At 44.5% G+C, this 21,810-nt stretch overlaps 1 protein-coding gene across 1 annotated transcript; it reads right to left on the reverse strand.

Annotated features, from left to right (window-relative positions):
- Nucleotides 1-1,960: 1,960 nt before the first annotated feature.
- On the reverse strand, nt 1,961-21,712 carry LOC147622950 (NEFA-interacting nuclear protein). Its single transcript, XM_086822562.1, has 7 exons — nt 21,562-21,712; nt 21,397-21,471; nt 5,062-5,119; nt 3,767-3,822; nt 3,452-3,514; nt 3,225-3,290; nt 1,961-2,615 (listed from the first exon to the last, which is right to left on the reverse strand). Exons 1-7 carry the CDS (start codon nt 21,607-21,609, stop codon nt 2,337-2,339), a joined length of 645 nt encoding a protein of 214 aa, XP_086678688.1. The 5' UTR covers nt 21,610-21,712; the 3' UTR covers nt 1,961-2,336.
- Between the last annotated feature and the right edge of the window lie 98 nt (nt 21,713-21,810).

The following is a 21,810-nucleotide window of genomic DNA, read 5'->3' on the forward strand; positions in this document are numbered from 1 at the left end:
AAGCGCACAAGGTAAGGCCGCTTTTTTATATATTCCAACGTCGTCTTACAAAAGATAAGTACTTGTTTGAGCGGGTAAGATGGAAAAGCACCTTATAGTAGGTCCAACATATGAAACTATGTTAACCTACAGAGTGGTTAACAAGAACTTCGCTAGTTAACATGATTTCGTCCACCCGTCGTACTATAAGGTGCTTTGCCATCTTACATGCTCAACCGGGCACCAATCTTTTATAAGATGATGCTCAAACATATAAGCAACCTTACCATGCAGGAAAAGTCTAAGATTTTCATATACATACTTAAGACTAATAATAATGTCCAAACCATTTTTAAAATTTTGGCCTACCAACTAGTCACTTGTATATAAGTCAATTTCAACAAGAAGCAATACACATTCATTCCGTTACTTCTATGCTATTGGATTCTTGTATACTAGATGGATAACTTAGTTGAGTAGGTATGCTTGTAGATTGCTCCCTCTTTAGCTTCTTCTCCATTCACCTTTTGTGAGAGAACCACCACAAAGTTCATTCTCTTCTTACCTCCATCTAGGCAAAGAGAGCTCTCCCTTCCCTCCCATAGCCATGGAGCATTCACGTGTGACAACGGGATGACCACGCGACGAATGAGCTAGCGCACCCACATCGGGTAGTTGCATTTGTGCAGCTCGAAAGCAAGACCCAATAACACATGATTCAACAAGGCTAAGATAAGAACTTCACTTAAACACAAACATATCCCAAATCCACCAATTTTTCCATTTAAGCATCTCAATCATTTATCCTTAAGAAATGGATACCTTACATTTTGAAAGTTTTTTTAGCCTTCCACTCCTTGGAAAGTCTTCCACGTAGAAGAAAACTATTGTTTCAACGAGCCCCTCGTACCTAGACAATCATCATGCATTCACTTTGACGTGAAATGTTTAAAATGTTGATACACATCTCCATTATGAACCCTCCCGAAACCTCTTGTTTTTTTCTTGGTGTTCTAACCCAAAAAAAAAACCATTCTTTGGCTTCTTGTTCAATCCCATATCGGGTTTCATGTTGCCTACACTTAATAGTGAAAACATGGAGCATACATAGCAACTTAGAAGTGACTCAAAGTCATGTAGCTTGTGCCAATCACTTATTATTTAAGCAAATTTCATATTGCATGTCAAACCACTTTTTGGAGAACACGATTAATTATGGTCACCCCTTTAGGCTTTACGTTGGAGTGGAGCATTCACAGAGAGTTTCTTCCATCTAACAAGGAGTGACTGATAAATCTCTCATTTGGATGGTAAGCCTAAGTTGCTACAATCTCTTCCTCTTCTCAAGTACATTTACATACATTTGAGCTTTTTCCTTGACAAAGGTGCTTCATCTAACAAGGAGTGACTAATAAATTGCTCAATTGGATGGTAAGCCTAAGTTGCTACAATCTCTTCTCAATCATATTTGCATACATTTGAGCTTTTTCCTCAACAAAAGTGCTTCATTTTGTTCACATAATGCTACAGAGTATGCTGTGACACATTGCAATCAAAAAAGCTCAAATTTTGTAAGGGTGTATATCCAATGGCACACCAATGCTTGAAATGTAGAGATGTTCCTAGAAAGCTCAACATCTAGAGATTTATAGTTGCTTTTCTTGATACCTTAGGTCCAAGAGAGAAGTTGCATCTGTGAGGGATGTTGGTCTTAGAAAGGATGAAATTGGGTAGGTCATTGTGACAAGGCATATACCCGCTACCTATACAAGTTAGGGTAAGGTGTTAGGGGCCTGCCTAATTTAAACAAAGGATAGCATAAGGTACTTGGGGCCTCATCAACTTACAGATGCGCAAGAAAATGAACAACCTACTGGTGCACCTATTGACCCTAGTCTGTAGCTCATCATTCTCTCTAGATAGTAGAGGCACAAACAAAATTCGAGCTTGGAGGCTCTTCTTAAAAAGGATGGCCTTAAACTTGCCTTTCAAAGTTCAAACCTCTATATTGCATTTGGAACAACACAAACACTTGCAACCTTTCAAAAGTAGCTAGCATTAAGCAAGGATTGTTTTCTACTCCAAAATGCATTCCCACAACGTACCAAATCCAACACCAGTTTCAAATGTCCACAATCGTTTCTACAAACATATGATTACTTAGACCACTTTGTAAAGGCTTTGATAAGACAATGTCATCAATTAGCTCTGAAACAATGCACTTTGAAGTGGCAAGCTGCTGCCTCGATCACGTCTGAAACACTGCATATTTTGAGTAAAGATTTATGCACTTTTGGTAGAGCGCCATACAAACATACATCTGTGGTAATCAAGCACATCAGTATGGGCCTTTTCAATCACACATCTTCTTGATCTTCTTCATCACTGTCTGTTCCATATGCAACCAGCCCTTGGGCTAGAAACGTGGTGTTCCTTTCTTGGGACTTTGTACCCTCATAAACCGCCTTTGAAGGACACGGCTTTACAGCAGCCGGTATGAGAGTGGGCTGATGCCTTTCCTTGGATGTTGTCAAAATGTTCTCAACTTTAGCCTTCTTTGGTTGTGGCTTTACCCTGATCATAGTTGATACTGTTCTAACTGGCACAGGCCTTTTCTCTTTCTGTAACACTGGCACCTGTTAAACACATGCATGTTTTGGAATAAGGAGGTGAAAACATTACGACCCCAATAAGCAAGGCCCAGAAAAGCATGTATATGGAGACAGTGTGTTCAGTAATTGTGAAATCTTGCCCGTGATAGGGCCAAGATGCCCAAGGACTCTGTGGTGTGTAGCATGAGGAAACAATCAGACACATGAAGCACATAAGGCCGGTCAGGATTCAAATTGAATGTTGGCCAAGATGCCTAGGACTCAGTAGTGGTACTCTCATAAAGCAAGCACTTAGAAAGCATGACATAGAGAAGGCTAACAACCCCTTCTCTACATAAACCGGTGACCTCCAGGGATTCAATTTGAATCCTGACCTGGCTAATGTGCCTCGTGTGTCTAATTGTTTCCTAGTTGTGACCACGTATAGCTAGGCTACAAGTTACAGTCATAGAAGACACCTCGCAGCATTAACAGCCATGCTCGCATGAATGGAACAATTAAGAAGTACCTCTATAGCCTCCGTTTACACTTCATAGCATGAACTTAGAGCAATGATAACTAAGGGTTAACTATTCAATGAAACATGATAGAAAAGCAGGCAATCCTCATGTAAAAGGAGAACTGAAAAACCACCTCTTTTGGTTGTTGAAAAGATGATTTAGATTCTTCAGGTGCATTTGTCCTACTTGCCACCGCTGCCTGCACCCAAGCAAAAAAAAAAAATGCATATTAAAATAATGTACATCTTACCATGTGAAAGACTACATGAAGCGTTCACATTCAAACCAAAATTGTCACAAAGTGGATTTATTTTGTATATACAAACAGACCACACATAAAAGGGGTCACGCATTATCCACCTGGAAATTTAAAAGCTGCTGAGACTCCTCATTTGCCAGCTGCATTTCTTGCTCTCTTTTGTACTACAATATGTCAAGATCCCATAATTACAACACATGCAAATTGTTTTGCACCTAAACATGCAACCTCTATGCAAGGAAGAGTAGAATTCCATTCTATATAGCAAAAACATGGATTTAAAAAAACCAAGATGTATCTTCATCAACTCCTCGCCTATTTGACCTGTCCAACTATATGAGAGGTCATTCAACAAACTTCCCTCTATTTGAAACTCATAATGAATCTACACCGTCTGAACATAAGGTGAATCTCACCATCTCCAACTTTTCCAAAAATTCGGTCTCATCCTCATCAAGGGCCTTTGGTGGTCCTACAGAAATAGCAACAGTAAGTCACCCATTATGACATGTTTCCACATACATACATCTGTACCTAAAAACAAAAATGAAAACCAAAAGCCCCTGATATGCTTACACACTATTACTTATCCCAACCACAGAAACCCTCTCCAAATGTAGCCAGCTTCAAGTTTAAGTATCTAGGTAATGCATGCATGGCATCGGACGGTGCCATTCATTGCTAACAGTTCCACTTTTTTCTGGCAAGTAGTTTTGCATACTGTCATCGTGATTCAGCTGGAAGAGCACAATTCTCTTGTACAAGGTCCTAGGCTCCATAATTGCGAGCTGCAAGTGCTAGATGCACATGTAGATGGGTGATTTCAACAAACCATGCAAATATTACGATGCAGAGCATGTGCATTTCAGAACCTCACCCTAAATTTAATGAGATTTTCCCACCATGGACACTGCCAGGTAGCATTCACTGTTGATTGAACTTGTCAGGAATTTAATGGTTCCAAGCAATACCATAGACAGGGCACAAGCATTCTGATAATAAAGTACTAATCTCTAAAGCACTTAACTGGTTCTTTGTTCAAAAGGAAATGAAGAGGTGAGCTAGAGGTATCGCTCGCAATCACAGCCTTACACCATTAAATGATGAAGATGAAATATCTCATACAAAGACATCCAAGTAAATTAAACCTAGTAGATCCTTATATATATTAATGCAAAAAAAATATAGCTGCACTCTGATCATGCACAACCAAACTTGTCAAAAAGGAGAAGCACGTCTGCCTACAGCTGTTCCAAATCAAGACTCCCGCCTATCTCCTCACTGCCTCCCATGCTGCCTCTCATTCATAAAGCATGCCACCTGCTCAAATAACCAGGTGTATTGCTTGTAACTGCTTCCAGAAGCGAGAGATCATCAAGCTCCGCCTATGTTTGCAAAGACCAGACTGGCATTAACTTTCAGGCCCAAAAGTGCATACTTGACATCAGACCTTGTTTTTTGTTGAAATCGTTAACTAGCTAAAACTGTATGGGCACTTCGATAATCAAGCCAAATCACACCACTCTATTCAAGGACCAAGAATTTAAGTAATATTCGCAATAACCATATTCAGTCTATTACACAGGTTTAGATAAGCAATGTAACCATCTTGTGGCATGCTCAGATTCAATAAACATTCAAAACCTATCATTAAGTGTCCCTATCCCCATGACAAGAAGACGCCGTGTTGCAAATAGTTAGAGCGTCTTACGATGTTTGAAACGTTCATTGAAATCAGCTTGTTGTTTATCCTTGTTCTCTTTTAAAATCTGCAATAAAAAAATACAACTCTTGAACGTGAATGATTACCAGAAAAACATATATTTATAATGTCTTTATGTAGGCACCAAAGGCTTCTTTTATATGCACTATATAGTGAGACCCTAAAGTGTAACATGCTAACTATGCACATGCTTGATTAATGCTAAGCAATAGATATTAACGTTGATCACATGCCCAATGATGACACAAAAGTAGAGAGAAGGAGAAGAGAGACACTCTTTACCTACCCTACTCCTACGGCACAAGAGTAATTACAATGATCGGCAAAGATCCAAGCCTTGAACGCTATGCATAAATTGAAGCTTATTGTCCTCCTATGTGCGTTAATGGAAAATGCTGATATGAAGATATACTTGGCTGATCCAGATGTGGTGGTTGGTCTTGGCTCTGCATCCCGTGTCTCTAAATGCTTACAAATGACCCATGACATACCTTTTTATAAGGATCTTGATGACAAGTCGTATTCAGGTCTGCCAGCCCTTTTCAAGCCATCTAAAATATATTCATATTGTGCCCAATACTTGTCCCACCCCGGATTAAGGTGTGCCCCTCCTACTAAACTTGCATCGAAGGGGCAAACCATTCACCTTTTCTCCTTTCTTGCCTTGGTCCATCTTTAGGTTCATCTCCCAACTTTTTGATGCTCTTCTGACATGGGAGACTCCTCTGCTCCCTTGGAAACTCCTGTAGCACTAATCTCACCCCCTCTGCACTAGATTCAAACATTTTCGAGAATTGGTTGATCATCTGAGATGAAATCCAGTCCTTGCTTAGACTCTTCCACCATTGACCTTGGCACCTCCTTAGGATCATCCACTAGTCTACACTACTTGCTTGAGGAAATTGTCCCCAAGTCCTAGAGGCTCTCTGGTATCCTTAGAAACTCCCTTCTGTTAAGTTTTAACCTCTAGTGAGTTCTCCACTTTCATGTCATTGTCCTTGATCTCGCAGGTTCTCAACTTGGCACCTTGTTCTCGGATCTCCCTCTGAACCTCTCCCAATTGGCTTTCAGAAACAATCATCCACCTTGATTCCTTCTTCTTGTTGGGTTTTATGCTGTGTATGCACCCAGAGGAGTGCTAGTGATCATCAGTAGATTACTGGGGCACTTTTTACTTCAGTTAGTGGAGGTTTTTTCCCCCAGTTTAGCTTAGTTTCACTTATAACAGTTTATAAGTGTTTTGGTCCACCCGGCACACTTTATGGCCGGACATGTGAACACATCGTTTAGGTCACTTCATTATGTGGCTATTGTACTTCATATTATCATACTGAATACAACAAGAGTCGTGTTCTCTCTCTCTGCTCTCCACGTTTATGTTTGCAGCACCTCCAAACCCTAACCCTAACTGCTGAAAGCCTTCATTTGGTATCAGAGCAACCAGGTTGGCCTGCCCTTGCCCTGCCCGTACTGTTCCACACCACCTTCCATACAGGCCATCGCCATCAGCTTCGCCTGCAACTGCCCGTACCCTGGAGCTGTCCGTACAAGTTCGCGGACGGCTACACAGCACCCGTACAGGCTACTGTACCTGTTCCCGTACACTCTGCCTGCTCTGAACGTGCTAGTCCACGCCATCACTTGCAGCTTCTACAGCGCAGACAGCAATACTGTCCTACACAGACAGCCGTACAGCTGTCCGTACAGGCGACCTACATCATTCCGTACAGGCGACCTGCTGTGTACCCGCTCGCTCTGCTCCGTACAGTACCACGACTGCAGCCGTACAGTCATCGTACCTGCACAGTACAACTGACCAGAACCTGTTACGCATATCTGAAGTCAACAGTTGACTGCAGTTTTCGTATTGCATCTGCTACGTGTACCTGTTCCGTACAATCGCCGTACACTCGACTGTACCTGCTCCATACAGCAGACCAGAACCTCTACAACTGCTTCAAACTGTTGTTCGCCTACAGTCGAACTGTACCTATTGAAATCTCAGTTGTGGTAAGCTTTACAAGTTTTAAAAATTGGGCATTTTTCTTTGTGAAAATTTTCTGGCAGATACAGGCAGATTTTCTTGCAAAGAAATCTCTACAGGTTTTTTGCAAGGTTTTGGGTGCATTAATTTTGGGCAATTTTTTGGGCATTTTGGCACCGTGTAAGCCATTTTTGCTACTCTACTCAGTCAGTGGTGCATTGTGTTGCACATTTAGAGGATTGAGAGTGCAGGCATATTTGGGTTAACTATATTCAGTGGAGTACAATTGCTTTCAGGGTTCTTGCTATTGGGTTTTTTGATACACAGGTACAACATTGTGCATTGGCATAATGGCAAATCAACAGCAAAGTGATGTATTCACGTATTTGTCTAAGGAAGACAAATTGGACGGCACGAACTACTCCTTGTGGAGTTTTATGCTGAGAAATGTGCTCGTGGCAAAAGGTCTTTGGGATTTTGTTACTGGTGATGAGCCACGTCCAGGTCCATTGGCTTCAGAGACTCCTCCCCAAGGAGGTGCTCGTGGACAAGGACAACAGGTACAGGCACCAGGTCAGCCATTGCTTGTTCAAAGAACAAATGCTCAGAAGACATGGGATGCCAGAGATGCACAAGCCTTGTCACTCATTGCATTGTCAGTACAGAGGTCTATTATACCTCATATTCGTTCAGCTGGCTCTTCACGCAATGCATGGGTGACTTTGGAGCAGATGTATGCTGCTCGTAATGAGGCTCGAATCTCGTTTTTGAAAAGAGAGCTAGAAAATCAAAAAATGCATAAAGGAGATGATAGCCACTTAAACAAGCTGCAGGATTTGAGAGAGCAACTCATCAATGAGGATGAGATTATTCCTGAGACAGAGCTTGTGTCCACCATCTTGAACTCTTTGCTAAGATCTTACTTGGCTTTTCATACCTCTTTGAACCTCAGCATGAGGAATGCTGTTGAACCCCTTAAGTATCAGGAACTTGTTGCTCTCTTGCTACAAGAAGAGCAAATCAGGAAGAATATGAATATTCCTGAGGACCAGCACATTGATTTGGTCCCTGGATCAGATCCTCCTAGCAGGTTTCCCTATCGTCTTTCCAAGACTTTAGAGGGCGAGTTGGAAAAGCAGTTATCCGAGCTTCTCCGAGCCGGATTCATTGGGCCTTCTTCCTCCCCATTTGCTGCACCTATCCTATTTGTCCAAAAGAAGGACAAGTCTACACGCCTTTGTGTAGACTACAGGGCATTCAACAAACTCACTATCAAGAATAAGTTTCCTATGCCAAGGATAGAGTACATTTTGGAGCGTTTAGACGGTGCTAAGTTTTTCACTAAGATCGACCTCAAGAGTGGTTACCATCAGGTCCGCATTTTTGAAGCTGACATTCCAAAAACAGCTTTCAGGACAGAGTGTGGTCACTACGAGTTCGTAGTCATGCCTTTTGGGCTTACAAATGCACCTGCAACGTTCAATAAGATGATGTCTAGTATTTTCGCAGTCCACATTGGGAAGTGTGTTTTCATATTCCTTGATGACATACTAGTCTTCTCAGCCACTGCGGAGCAGCATGAGAAAGATGTGGAGAAAGTCTTGCAACTTTTGCGAGATAATCGGCTCATAAACGCCAAAAAGTCTATCTTTGGTGTTAAGGACGTTCAGTATTTGGGCTACATCATCGGTTCCGATGGGATTAGACTGGACCCATCAAAGATTCAGGAGATCTTAGATTGGGACATTCCTAAGACCGCCCAAGAAATCCGTTCATTCGTAGGTCTTTGTCAGGCCTATAGCACACATGTCCATCAGTTTTCTAACCTTGCAGCACCTCTTACCGACTTGCTCAAGGGGGTGAAGACTCGCAAGCAGAAAGTCTCAGTTACAGGTAAGGCACTTGATGCATTCCGTGCACTCCAGAAAGCTGCCTCAGAAGCACCTGTATTAAAGTTAGCATCATGGGACGAACTTTTCGAGGTCATCACCGATGCCAGCAATGTAGCCATAGGTGCAGTCCTCCAGCAGGACAATAGACCCGTGGCATATTACAGCAGAAAGTTAAATGTCGCCAAAAAGAATTATTCGGTATATGACAAAGAGCTTTTGGGTGTGATCACAGCGCTCAAACATTGGAAGCCTTTTCTTTATGGACAGGCTTTCACAGTGAAAACAGACCACCAAGCACTTAAGTGGCTTCAGACTATGCCAAGTGCCCAGTGGAGTGATCGACAGGCCAGGTGGAGTCAAATCTTCCAACAGTTTGGAGGTATGATTGAATACATCCCTGGTAAGCATAACCCAGTAGCAGATGCTCTCAGTCGCAAGTCCAGCATCCAGGCAGTCCACGAAGCTACCATTCTCGAAATCACGGGGAAGGACTTGGATAGTATGAAAGACCAATATGTCGACTCCCCTGAGTTTGGTACTCAATATAGTTTGGCCCTCACTTCTGAGCCTGGCCACTATTCAGTACAGAACAGTTGGTTGTTCTACAAGAACCGTCTCTGTGTTACTCAGGAAAAGCGTTCTGCTCTTCTCCACGATGCCCATGACTCCTTAGTTGGAGGACATAGGGGTATCAACAGTACCCTCGAGAAATTAGAACGGTCCTTTTATTGGCCAAAGATGAGGCGTGATGTCTATGCACATGTACAAGCCTGTAAGATTTGTCAAAAAGTCAAGGTTCCCCATACAAAGAAGGCAGGTTTACTTCAACCTTTGCCTATCCCCGACGGACCTTTCATCGACATATCTATGGACTTCGTAGGGCCTCTACCAGCATCCACTGCATCCCGTAACACTCAGTGTTTTACCATTGTGGATCGCTTTAGTAAATTCTGCATGCTCATCCCATGCAAGCATACGGCCACAGCCGAGGACGAAGCCCATCTGTTTCGTAAGCATTGGTATCCAATTTGTGGTTTGCCTAGCACCATAACATCAGACAGAGATTCCAAGTTTACCTCGCATTTCTGGAGGGCATTATTCGAAAACTTTGGAACTAAGTTGCAGTTGTCTAGTGCATTCCATCCCCAGACAGATGGCCAGACAGAAATTTATAACCAATTGGCCTTTTGATGTCCTCAAGTCATATTGTCATGACCATCAGTCCAAATGGGAGCACTATCTTCCGTTGGTCCAAGCTATCTTGAACGACACTCATTCATCCAGTGTCGGACGGACTCCATATGAAGCAGCCTTTGGTCGCCGTTTTTCTTCTCTTTTGACGAGAATGGTGTCTCCATCTTTAGAGGCTAATAAAACCACGGAAGCATTTTCCGAGATTATTGAGTCAGTCAAGGACCGCTTGACCAAAGCTCAGGAAGCATATAGCAGACAGGCAAATAAGTCTAGACGAGATGTCCACTTCAAGGAAGGGGATTGGGTCTATTTGCGTATCATGAAGCAGAGATTGAAACAAGTGGACAAACGTTGTCCCAAGCTTTCATTCCGTAGTTTTGGCCCTTTTCCAATAGTTAAGAAGATAAGTGATGTCTCAATGAAGTTAAAGTTGCCTGCCAGTTGGACAATGCATGATGTTTTCCATGTTTCTTGGCTAAAACCATATGTTGGTCCAGAAGTCTTTGATGTTTCAGATGAACAGCAGCCAGACGTGTAGACGAGGCAGAAGTTATTAAGCCTGAACAGATCCTTCTTCATCGATGGAAGCATGGTTCCGGTCGACGGATTCGTCAATTCTATACGAAGTTCCGAGATCGAGGCACCCACGAAGCCGTATGGCTCGACGAGGAGTTCTTCCAGGAGTACCCCCAGTTATTGGCGGACTACTTGGAAGCCATGAACCTGCCGCCAAGCTAATCAGGAGGGAATGTCACATGCACTCTGCACTCAGTGCATGGTGACAAGATGGCTCATCATCAGAAGTGCAGCAGTTGTATAGTTTTAGAACCCAATAGGATGATAATTGTCGTACGCCGTGACCCCATTGTACATCCTCAGTCCAGGATAAGTCAAGCACAAGCTACGTAGGTCATTCCTCAGCCTTAGCGGGTCAGTCAGTCAGTCAAGTCCCTTAACCCACTTGGAGAGAATCAGAATCATTCATGCATGTAGAGTCAGTAGAAGCCTTAGGGTTTGCATCAGAAAGCACTCTGCATCCTGCATAATATGCATTCATATGCCTGTGCATCATTTAGAACATCCCCGAAGCCTTAGGGAATTTACTGGGATTTATCTGGTATTTTTTCATATTTATTAGTATCTATTTAGCATTATTTGCATTATTGGGCATTTATAAATATAAAACTTTATTAAATGACCAACCTCCAGTTAGTATAAATAGGCTTGCCTAGAGCCTATTTTCTCATTTAGTCTTCATTGTGCTAAGAGCTCTCCCCCTCAGCCCTAGGAGCACCCCTTGCTTTCAGCCCTAGACTAATCCAGCCCTTGGAGCCCATAAGCTTGCTTCTCCAGCCCCTTGAGAAACCCTAGCTTCAGTCGGCCCTAGGCGCCTGCCTTCAGCATCCATTCAGCCCTGATTCAGCATCCATTCAGGTCCAGATTCAGCATCCAAATCAGCCCAGTTCAGGTCCAGATTCAGCATCCATTCAGGTCCAGATTCAGCATCCAAATCAGCCCAGTTCAATGCCAGCAAACAGCACAACAGTCCTGCGTTTTTGACCAGCCGTACAGCAGCTTCTCTGCGTTTTCTGTCCAGCCGTACAGCAGCAGTCTGCAGCCCCTGTTTCTCATGCGTTTCAGTCCCACAGCATCTCTACAGGATTGCGTTTCTGTCCACAGCAGTTTCCAGCCCTGAAGATTCAGTCTACAGCAGTTTCCAGCCCTGAATCTGCTGTGTGCATCAGTGTCCAGCCTTCTGTGCATCATACATACATGCAGCAGTCATCTGGTGAAGGTAACACAGCATTCATAAGTGTTTTCAGCATTCTAACATAGTGTAGAACAGTCCACCTTCTTCTTCTCTCAGCCTCAGGTGTGCAGCCCTTCCTCATGCCCTTGGGAAGAGTGCATAGGCTCGAGATCAAGTCATCGAGGTGTTTCTACAGCAGTTTACAGATCAGCCACTCTCCGATCCTCCGAGATCTTGCGTTTGGCTTATCTACAGTCCACAGTCATTCTCTCTAAAGAAATAAAGCAAATACTATCTCGTTATCGGGATAGGGGGCCCTTCAGAGGGTAATTCGGGACCCAATCTGGTGTACAGTTCTCATATCTCTCTCTCTCATCTCTTTAAAGTTTGAAGTAATGAAATGGATTGCTAAACTCACGAAACTCAGGATACAGAAGACGGTGTGAGCATTTGTGTGACAGGATCTTCCAATACAAAGACTTCCGCTGCATGTCACAGCTCTGCAGCCACGCAGTTGTCCACCACCAGCAGCAGCAGGCTACGCTCCAACTCCAGCAAGTGGCTGTTGACTGTGCGCTTCATCCCCTTTTGCTGGCGGCTTCTCTTCAAAGTGGCGGCTACTACTCTTCTTCCTTCTCCACAAGAAGGTGGCTGTGACCTGCACAGCGGGTGGTAGTTTCTCCATTACAGGCGGGTGTGCCTCCTTTTCATAGGCGGCATCTCCTTCCTTCAGGAGGTTATACTTTTTCCCAAAACAACTACTTGCTGCTGTGTCTCGGTGTCCCTCTCAAGTAGCTGCACACAGACACCATGGGTATTGGTCTTCCATCTGCCATCCACAAGTGAATTTTCAGATTTAAGTAAAGTACTTTGTGATAAATCTGATTAAGGGATTCTCTCCACTGCAACACCCGTTCGGTGCCGGGTAGTCCAAGCTCTTGGAAAACCACGGTCCAAAGGTACTGAGATCGGGAGAGCCAGGCGTTAGTACGGGAGCGCATGTTTGTGAGTGGTCCTGGAACACCAGTGGGGCGCTCTCCACGGAGTCCAGTGAAGGCACAGGACCGTAGAGACTGGACCACTCCGGTGGTCGCTCTACTTCGAACGTCGCCTTCGAGCCTTTTGTTTGGTATTGTATTCATTTGCACATGGACATCATCTGGTTCTTGGAACCCATGGAGCATTGTATTTGTTAAATACTCCCAATAATATATTATATATTGAGGGGGGGGTCGGCCCGTTCCGGCCCCAGTGCTGGTGTCCATCTATCTCATTTCATTTCATTTCAATTTCAAGTTGTTATTAAGTTGTCCATTTCAAATTGTGATATTAAGTTGTGCTATTACGCGTGTGGGTGTCCAACGGAGTCTATTCCCACTTGACGTGATCGGTTTCAACAGCCGCCTGAAGGGCAAAGTTAGAGGAAGATTATGGGCAGTTTGGAGCCAATTTGGTGGCCCAATAGGTGCCCAGGACATGTACTAATGGTTGGGACATATTATGGGCACAATATGAACACATTTTTGATGAATTTTTATGGCCTGAAAAGTGAAAACTGACCTGATTACGACTTGCTATCACTTTCCTATATAAAGGCAAGTCATGGATCATTCATAATCATTCAGAGAGAGAGATTGCAAAGCCAAGACCAAGGACATGCAGTCTAACAGTTTGGATCAGCCAAGTACATCTCCAAATCAGCGTTTTCCATTAACGCACAGTGGAGAACAGTAAGCATAAGTTCATTCATAGCATTCATAGTCTAGATCTACATTGGATCTATGACAATCATTGTAATTACTCATTCATTCAGTAATATATAGTAGGAGTAGGTTAGGTAAAGAGTCTCTCTTCTCCTTCTCTCTACTCTATGTCATGAGCATGTGATTAGCGTTAATCTTTATTGCTTTGCGTTAATCATCATTAAGCACGCTTCCGCATAGTAGCCATATTACACTGAAGGTGGTTGCTGGAGGTACTGTCATGTGCATGTTTGCCCATGGACATATCCTGACGCTAGTCCAAAAGGGGGCAGCCAAAAAAAGATGCTAAGAACCAGAAGTTGGAGCATAAAGTGTTGTTTTGGCTAGTGTGGACTTGGAGAAGGACTTAGATCCTGTCGGCTGCAAGGAGGGTACTATCGGCTGCAAGAAAGACTGTCGGCTGAACCAGATGAGAGGCAGCTGCAAGCACATCAAGCTTTATGAGATTTTGTCCAGTCGGCCAGTTCTCCTTTTGTCCAAGGGCCTATAAATAGGCAACTGTGCTCATTGATTCATTCATTCACTCCACTAGGGTACTCTCCCTTCTGTCTTCGTTTTTGCATCAGCATGTTCTAAGTGGTGTTTAGGACTGAAAGAAGACTCCCAGAGCTTCCGTGTGTTACATTGGTATCAGAGCATCAGGCTCAACATGGCTAAACACTGTTTTAGTCCCATATGATGGTGTACAGGTCCAAGGTACAGGAAAGTGCACGGATACGAAGCCCAAGGCAAGGAACACAAGATCGGGAAGAGCTCCCAGGAGGTTTGTTGGTGGTGTTCCACAAAGCCAGAGGGGATGGCAGTCCTGTGAGCCAGATAGGTTCTCTGGCAATGTCCCAAGGGAGGATTATCCTCCAAGGAGTGGAGTGAGAGTGCCATACTCACTTCTCAGGAATGAAGACCAAGACAGTGTTCAGAGACAAGGCAGGAACGGATTGGGGACTGGATAGAGCAGATGCATAGATATTATTCAGAGTCAGAGTGGTTTTGGAGACTGGGCTGGGTTTTCAATGAAGTGAAAAGGGTTGCCAGAGACAGATGGATGACAGAGGGACTCAGGGGGAACAGAGTGGGATGATGATAGTCATCCAAGAATAGGTTGGAATCCCGTCATCAAGTTTAGTAGACGGGGCTGTCATGTGCATGTTTGCCCATGGACATATCCTAACGCTAGTCCAAAAGGGGCAGCCAAAAAAAGATGTTAAGAACTAGAAGTTGGAGCATAAAGTGCTGTTTTGGCTAGTGTGGACTTGGAGAAGGACTTGGATCCTGTCGGCTGCAAGGAGGGTAATGTCGACTACAAGAAGGATTGTCGGCTGAACCAGATGAGAGGCGGCTGCAAGCACATCAAGCTTTATGAGATTTTGTCCAGTCGGCTGGCCAACTGCTGGTCGGCCAGTTCTCCTTTTGTCCAAGGGCCTATAAATAGGCAATTGTGCTCATTGATTCATTCATTCACTCCACTAGGGAGTGGGTCCTTAGTATAGGACTGTTTTGGGTGTATTCCACCTTTTCAGGAAGGCAGCCTATGGCTATAGATTTAGGGTACCTTTTTGTACCGTATGAATATATTGAATTTTCACTCTCTCTACTCTCCCTTCTGTCTGCGTTTTTGCATCAGCATGTTCTAAGTGGTGTTTAGGGCTGAAAGAAGACTCCCAGAGCTTCCGCATGTTACAGGCACATACTCATAAATTCAGCATACTTCACTTTGCATGAGCTGCATGAGCACATCCACTGCCCCTACCAATCAGGCTTTGAATTGGGCATCCTCTTCCTCTTTACTTGGCATCTCTTATGGCTGCGTTACATCCTCATAACGTGCATCTACTGTAGTCTATCCTTCAGCATGTATATCCTCAAATGTAGTCCTCTCAAGAGTGGACGACTCCTCTTCCTCTTCCCCATAGTCATAGTCTTCTTCTTGATCACACATCTTGCTGAAATTTACGACGACGACTTTCCTCGAGACAACCACGAGCTCGCCCCCTCAGGAAAGTTGGTGATGGTCCCGACAATGGAACCTTAAAACCGTCCTTTAGTAGAAACCAAAGTGCGGTAGACAAACTGTCGCCCTAACACAACTATAGGTCAGCAAAGTAAACAAACAAAAGGGAGCTAGAGCGCTCCTACAAGAAAACAACGACACCTATTGGCCCCAAAGGTTGGCGCCCCTTTCGGTATTTCTTTATTCACATTCAAGGGAGAGTTCAACTGAATACAACATGGCCAAACATAGCTTATACATATGCATGTCCAAATTGCCGGTCCTCTCAGCATAGAGGCTTCACACAGGCGTGCATTAGAGTTTACAATGGGTGACTGGGTTCTTTTGCGTTTTGAGAAAGCCAAGCTCAAGAAGATGAAGGGTAAAGAGCGCTTATTCCCTAAGTTGAGCATGCGCTATTATGGACCTTTTCAGATATTGGAAAAGATCGGTGAGGTGGCCTATCGTTTGAAGCTACCAGATCACTGGAGGATTCACAATGCATTCCATGTGAGTCTTCTTAGACCTTTCCGAGGGGATGTGCCTGAGAATGTATCACATGAGGCTCAGCCGAAAGTGGAGGAACTTGATGAGGTTCTTCGAGCAGATATTGGCACACAAGGAAAGAAAAGTACAAGGTAAAGTTTCCCGTGGCTATCTTGTGAAGTTCAAGAACTATTCACCGATGGACGCGAAGTGGATGGATGAGGGTGACTTCGCAGATTCACCTCAGGTATTGCAGCTTTGTTGCTTTGTCCCGGAGAGCAACAAAATGCTCATCAAACTCCACCCGTACGCCAATCTTGCAAACCTGATGCACTGACAACAACAGATGAAAACCAAGTGCCGGAACATACAACACATGGGAGGAATGCTTCCCCCCTCTGCCATCGAGAACTATCTCCATCGTGCCCTCACTGTGAACTGGGATAGTGGACGTATCCCCAGTAAGAATGTGACCAGAAAGCCTGCAGAGATCCTGTAAACCGGAACGGGAAGGAGTCATGTGCCTGGAAGCACCACTATCGAGAATCCACTCCCGGGTATCCGTTGCGGAGAGTCCTCCAATCTCCTCCATGCCTGAAGAAAATGAAGCATCGTTGTCCATCACCTCCAGGTGCACAAAAGCCGGAGTCTTCATGATTGCTACTGAGGAGTCTTCACCCTTCTCGGTCTTCCGCTTGGGACACTGCCTCCAGTAGTGGCCTTTCTCGCCACAATCATTACAGGTCCTCTCTGACTTCAGTTTCTCGCGGTCAGCGTCGGATTTCTTCTCAGAAGACTTCTCCGATGAAGCCTTCCCTTTGCCCGAGTTACAGCCTTTCGACCGTTGGCCAGTTAAGGCCTCCGAACCTCCACCCTGAGGAGGGTTCGTGAATCGTTCCTCCTGGTCCAGGACCATGGGCACAAGCTCCTCCCACGTGATGGTGCTGAGCCTGCCACTGGTAATCAAAGACGAGTAAAATGCTGAGTACGAAGAGGGCAAATGTGAAAGCAGCGTGATGGCCATGTCATCTGACGATATCTCCTTCCCAGCCTGAAGAACTTCCTTCTGAAGAGCCTGCAGCTTGTTAATATGCTCCCGCATTGTCGACGACTTTGCAGGGTTCATAACCCGCATCTGTACTTCCAAGGAAATCCTCTTCATGGGCGATACCCTGTTGTAAAGTGAGGCCAAATGCTGCCATATACCTCTGGCCAGCGTCATGTGCTTTACATGATTGATTACCTGTGGTGTGCAGTTGAGAAAGATAAACGAACGAACCCTGGCGTTGACACGATCCCACATCTGTGTCTGAGCATCCCGGTCCTTTCGGATCGACGGTAACTCCCCTTCCTCAACTTCCGGCCGTGGAACACCAACAACGACAAAATCAGCGAGGTCGTAGGACTCCAGAACAGATTCCATCATAACCTTCCATATGCCGTAGTTGCTCCCGTCCAACTGACGGTCCACCGGGAACGTGGGAGTGTCGGGGTCTTCACATGTCTCTCGGCCATCTCAACCAGATCTGCCATTGCGGGGATGTACTCTGAATAGGGTGGGTGAGTGGGAACAAAGAAGAACTAAAACCTACAAGTGGCTGTCCAACAAATCAGCCCGCCGTCCTCTTGCTTCTCCTCTTCCCGAACAGTCCAAAACAGTCCACCAATCACCCGCAAAACAGTCCCCCTCTTGCTCACACAAATCCCAAGAACTATCTAGAGCCTAGGGCTCTGATACCATGTCAAAATACGCAGCGGAGATGATGACCAGATCTGGGAACACGAGCAAAAAACGCATGCAGAAAAACAGCACAAGAGAGAGAGAGAGATGTAGGCGTGTAACTCTGCTCTGATATACACAAGAAGATCCCGGTATGATACAATGAGTGGTATGGGGGTGGGGGCCTATTTATATGCCCCCACATGTGCAGTCGGCCTACTGAAAAAGGCTCCACGACTGCATATGCAGTCGGCCAGCAGCATGCAGCCAGTCGGCCAGCTCTGAGGGTCCACAACTGCATCAGATACAGTCGGCCAGCTCCAATACACACATCTGATGTAGTCGGCCAGCAAATGGATCCTCCTGCCAACTCAGGGCTGCCTCCCAAGCCACAAAAAAATGGAAAAAATAGGAGAAAATTGCGGGGAGTGAGGAAAAATGACAAAACACCTGATAAGGGCGGGCACACCCACAACAAAGGCCCTGGTGTATAAAACTGGACAGGAGATGACTTCTAACACACACCTCCTGATAACTCGTCCATCGGTCCATCAAGACACCAGCCACGCTCCCAGGGATTCACCATTGATAGAGCAGTCGTCTTATGTCATACTCGCCGGCCACGCCCACCAAGATCCCGACCACGGCATCCTCACCATCGCCAGATCAAAGCCATTATCGCTTCTACAACCTCTCCATTCTAGACAACCCCATGGCGGAGATATTTGATCCAAGGAGAGGGCAGCACTTCAACTAATCGGCATACATGGATCTACTTGGTATACATTTTTCAATATTTTCTACTCAGTATCATCTAGGAGCCTTACTTACAGTTCTTATAACTGTAAGATAGTCAATTTATTGTACTTTTCAGTTTCATTTGGTTGTTCTTTGATGAGACACCAACTTCAGATGTACTCTCAATTTTGGTCTCATAGGCCATCATGGCCTCTTAGAGACGTTAATATATCATTTCATTTATGCTCTTCATCACCCTTCAGGTACCGCAGCACCCTTGTCACCAAAGCTTGCATCATCATCACTTCACCTTCCACTCCACACAATGACCTCGGAGTGCCTCTGCATCCACCGACGCGAGCCTTCGACACCGACCACCTTTTGGAGTGCCTTTGCCTCACATCGACACGAGCCTTCGTCATCGACCGTGCTTCAACTCCAACATCGTCTTTGCTTCTGCATTGGTCTTCTACTCAGAGTCACCTCACATCAGAGGGCTCTTGTACATATTTTCACTCACCATCATATATACTCACTCAATACTCACTCACCCATTTCATGCTGTGTTGTTTTGCTCTGATCTCTCGTACATCTAGTCCTTTCGTCCTTTTGCCCTCACATTTCCAAGCACAAACAGGCTCACTGAAAAGCCAAATCCACGACACCTCTCAGATCCAATCCACTAGTGCCTAAGAGATAGGCACTAGTCCAGAGCCCAAGGCTCAAAGCATGGAAAAGGACCATTTGGGTGGCCAAATGGTGACACAATTACATAACCACTCGATACACCCTTTCTAAAGTACCCCACATTGCCTTGCAAAACGTTAATGAGATATAACTGCTCTCTTGACACACAAAAGCAACAGCAAACAATGCTTGAGCATCTCTGCTATCCCACAAAGAGTAATTGGTACCATCCAATTTATCCTCTACCGAAACAGATGTGTCAACTATAAGTTTCGTGAAGATGCTTATCCCCGATCTGTAGGAGGTTGGAAAATTGTTGAAGCGAGACTGGCAACATACAATGTATATGCGGTCCCACGGGTAGGAGTAGAAACAAAAATCAACAATATAAAAGATCATGTAGGTCTGTGCCAGTAGAAACAAAGCAAGTTGCATCTCTCATACAGGACAAGGAGCTGTGTATGGACTGAGTATGTAGTTTGGATTGGTACAAAAGAAAAAAAAAAGCTATCGCAAGTCTAGTATTGTAGAGAAACCCTAACAACCCACAGTCATCCAAAAACCCTAAAACAAGCTGTCCAAATCCTAGAACGGATTCAGCACATTGCCGTGGACATGCAAAAACTTGAAAGCCTAAAACGAGCTATCCAAATCCTAGAATAGATTCAGCACATTGCCGCCGTGGAGATGCAAAAAGCCTAAAACGACCAGCTCTAACACTAGAACGGCCAGCTAAAACCCTAAACCGACCAACTGAAATCCTAAAGCAACTTGCGCAGAAACCCTAAACACTGCTCTGAACTTTAGTCTACTCTAATACCAAATGTTGGAGTGGAGATGTGCCCGTACACGGACGTAAAGAAGCACATGTGCAGCAAGAAGAGAACTCCACGACTATCTTCTATTGCAAATCGTCAAAATATTTATATCAAACAAAGGACATATAGTGATGAAACCCTAACTAGCCCAAGATTAAATCACATGATGACACATGGCATCTAATCCAATGATCGTGATAAAAAACTAAGACCATAGTCCATAAGTGACATCTTTTGCTAGGAGATTGTCACCAAACTAATACCTAGAACCTGATACACTTTTCCAGCAACACATCTATCGCAAGCCCTTTAGTGGGTTTTGGGACCCAACCAAGTGTCTAACGTGCCTTTCTTTCTCAAGTTAATACACCACAAAAATTGCCTAGTTAACTTAGTAGTCTAGGTAAAAGGCATGCGACAATAGAAAACAATGACCATGTGTACTTTCCTACAGGGTTTGCGAGAAAAGGCACCCTTTATTTCATGAAGTAGGTATCAATCCAATTCACTAGTACCATGCCCTCTAGCCAAGTGCTTTTTTGAGCCTGCACATCTTGCTCTCTAAGAGCGTGTACTACATACCACAATAGTGACTATGATACACCTTGCTTTCTTTACACCAACAGCAATTTATCTTAGAGTAGATGTAAGAAGAACCCAAGGCAAGGCTCATCTTGGGCCCTATTGGCAATCTTACGATCAACAAGTCTTCCATGGGCACGTCAAGGAGTTTTCAAGGCCTCGTTGTATCCTAATGAAGCAATTCGACGTATTCTCTATGCAAATTTCCCATCATCGTATTTGGTGCATTGAGTGGGGAGGCTTAAAGCCTCTGTTGTTGAAGAGTCTAAGTGTTGGAATAATGGTCATGCGCAAGTCATTGATGTCTAGAACAGGCAAACCCATCAAGCTCAAGAAAGACAATCTTACAAAATTCTCTCTAATTTTATAGGAAAGAAATCAAAAATATGATACTAAAGCACATGTCTATACGTCATGTGGTTGGCTTTATTTACATCACAAGGCGTTACGTCATTGCTGAGAGTTTACATCCTAGCATACAACCTCCGTCTTGACAGTTCCAGATCAGCCTCCTTGGGGACATGGTCACCACCATTACATACATGTGCATGGTATTCGGAGATAGTTCAGTGGTTTCATGCGAATGGCATACAGATGGATTGATCCTTTGTCTCTAATGCAAGACTGTAAATTTAACTTGAGGTAAGGATAGCATGTTAACATAGAATACTCCAAAGGATTCACGTATCCTTTTGATTCTTTTGAGGGGGAAAAAAGAGTACCTCGAACAACGGTCTCTCCGGAACGGTCGATTCAGTCTCGCCACGTTCTCCTCTCTTCGTTCGGATCTCCGCTGCCTGGGAAAAACCATCAATCCTGGAGTTTCAGAACCTCGCAAAGAAACGCGCCGTCTTGGAACCATGAGGGAGGAAGGCCTAGCCACACACCTCTTGCTCGGAGATGAAATTGAGTAGACGGAGAGGAGGATTCGCCATGTACAGTAAATATTGATATCCATCCTCCAAGGGTTCAAATATGGCGTCCGCAATGCAATGGTTCCACACGTTCGGGAGAAATCGTCCGCCCAAGAAACTTTGTCTGCTAAGCACCTAGCCGTGACTATCCGCCCGATTTGTGAAATGTGAAACCATAAAGTGATGGCGCGACGACAAAAAGGGCAAAATGCCCGGACACGT

The sequence above is a fragment of the Cibotium barometz genome, chromosome 28, assembly GCF_041138505.1.
Source record: "Cibotium barometz isolate CiBa-2024 chromosome 28, ASM4113850v1, whole genome shotgun sequence".
NCBI lineage: Eukaryota > Viridiplantae > Streptophyta > Polypodiopsida > Cyatheales > Cibotiaceae > Cibotium > Cibotium barometz.

Excerpts from the sequence above, each read along its gene's own strand:
- LOC147622950 (XM_086822562.1), bottom strand. The coding sequence starts at position 21,609 with ATGGCGAATCCTCCTCTCCGTCTACTCAATTTCATCTCCGAGCAAGAG. Across the intron at positions 21,472-21,561 it reads ATTTCATCTCCGAGCAAGAG|GCAGCGGAGATCCGAACGAA; the intron begins GTGTGTGGCTAG and ends GGTTTTTCCCAG. Across the intron at positions 3,515-3,766 it reads TTTTGGAAAAGTTGGAGATG|TACAAAAGAGAGCAAGAAAT; the intron begins GTGAGATTCACC and ends GACATATTGTAG.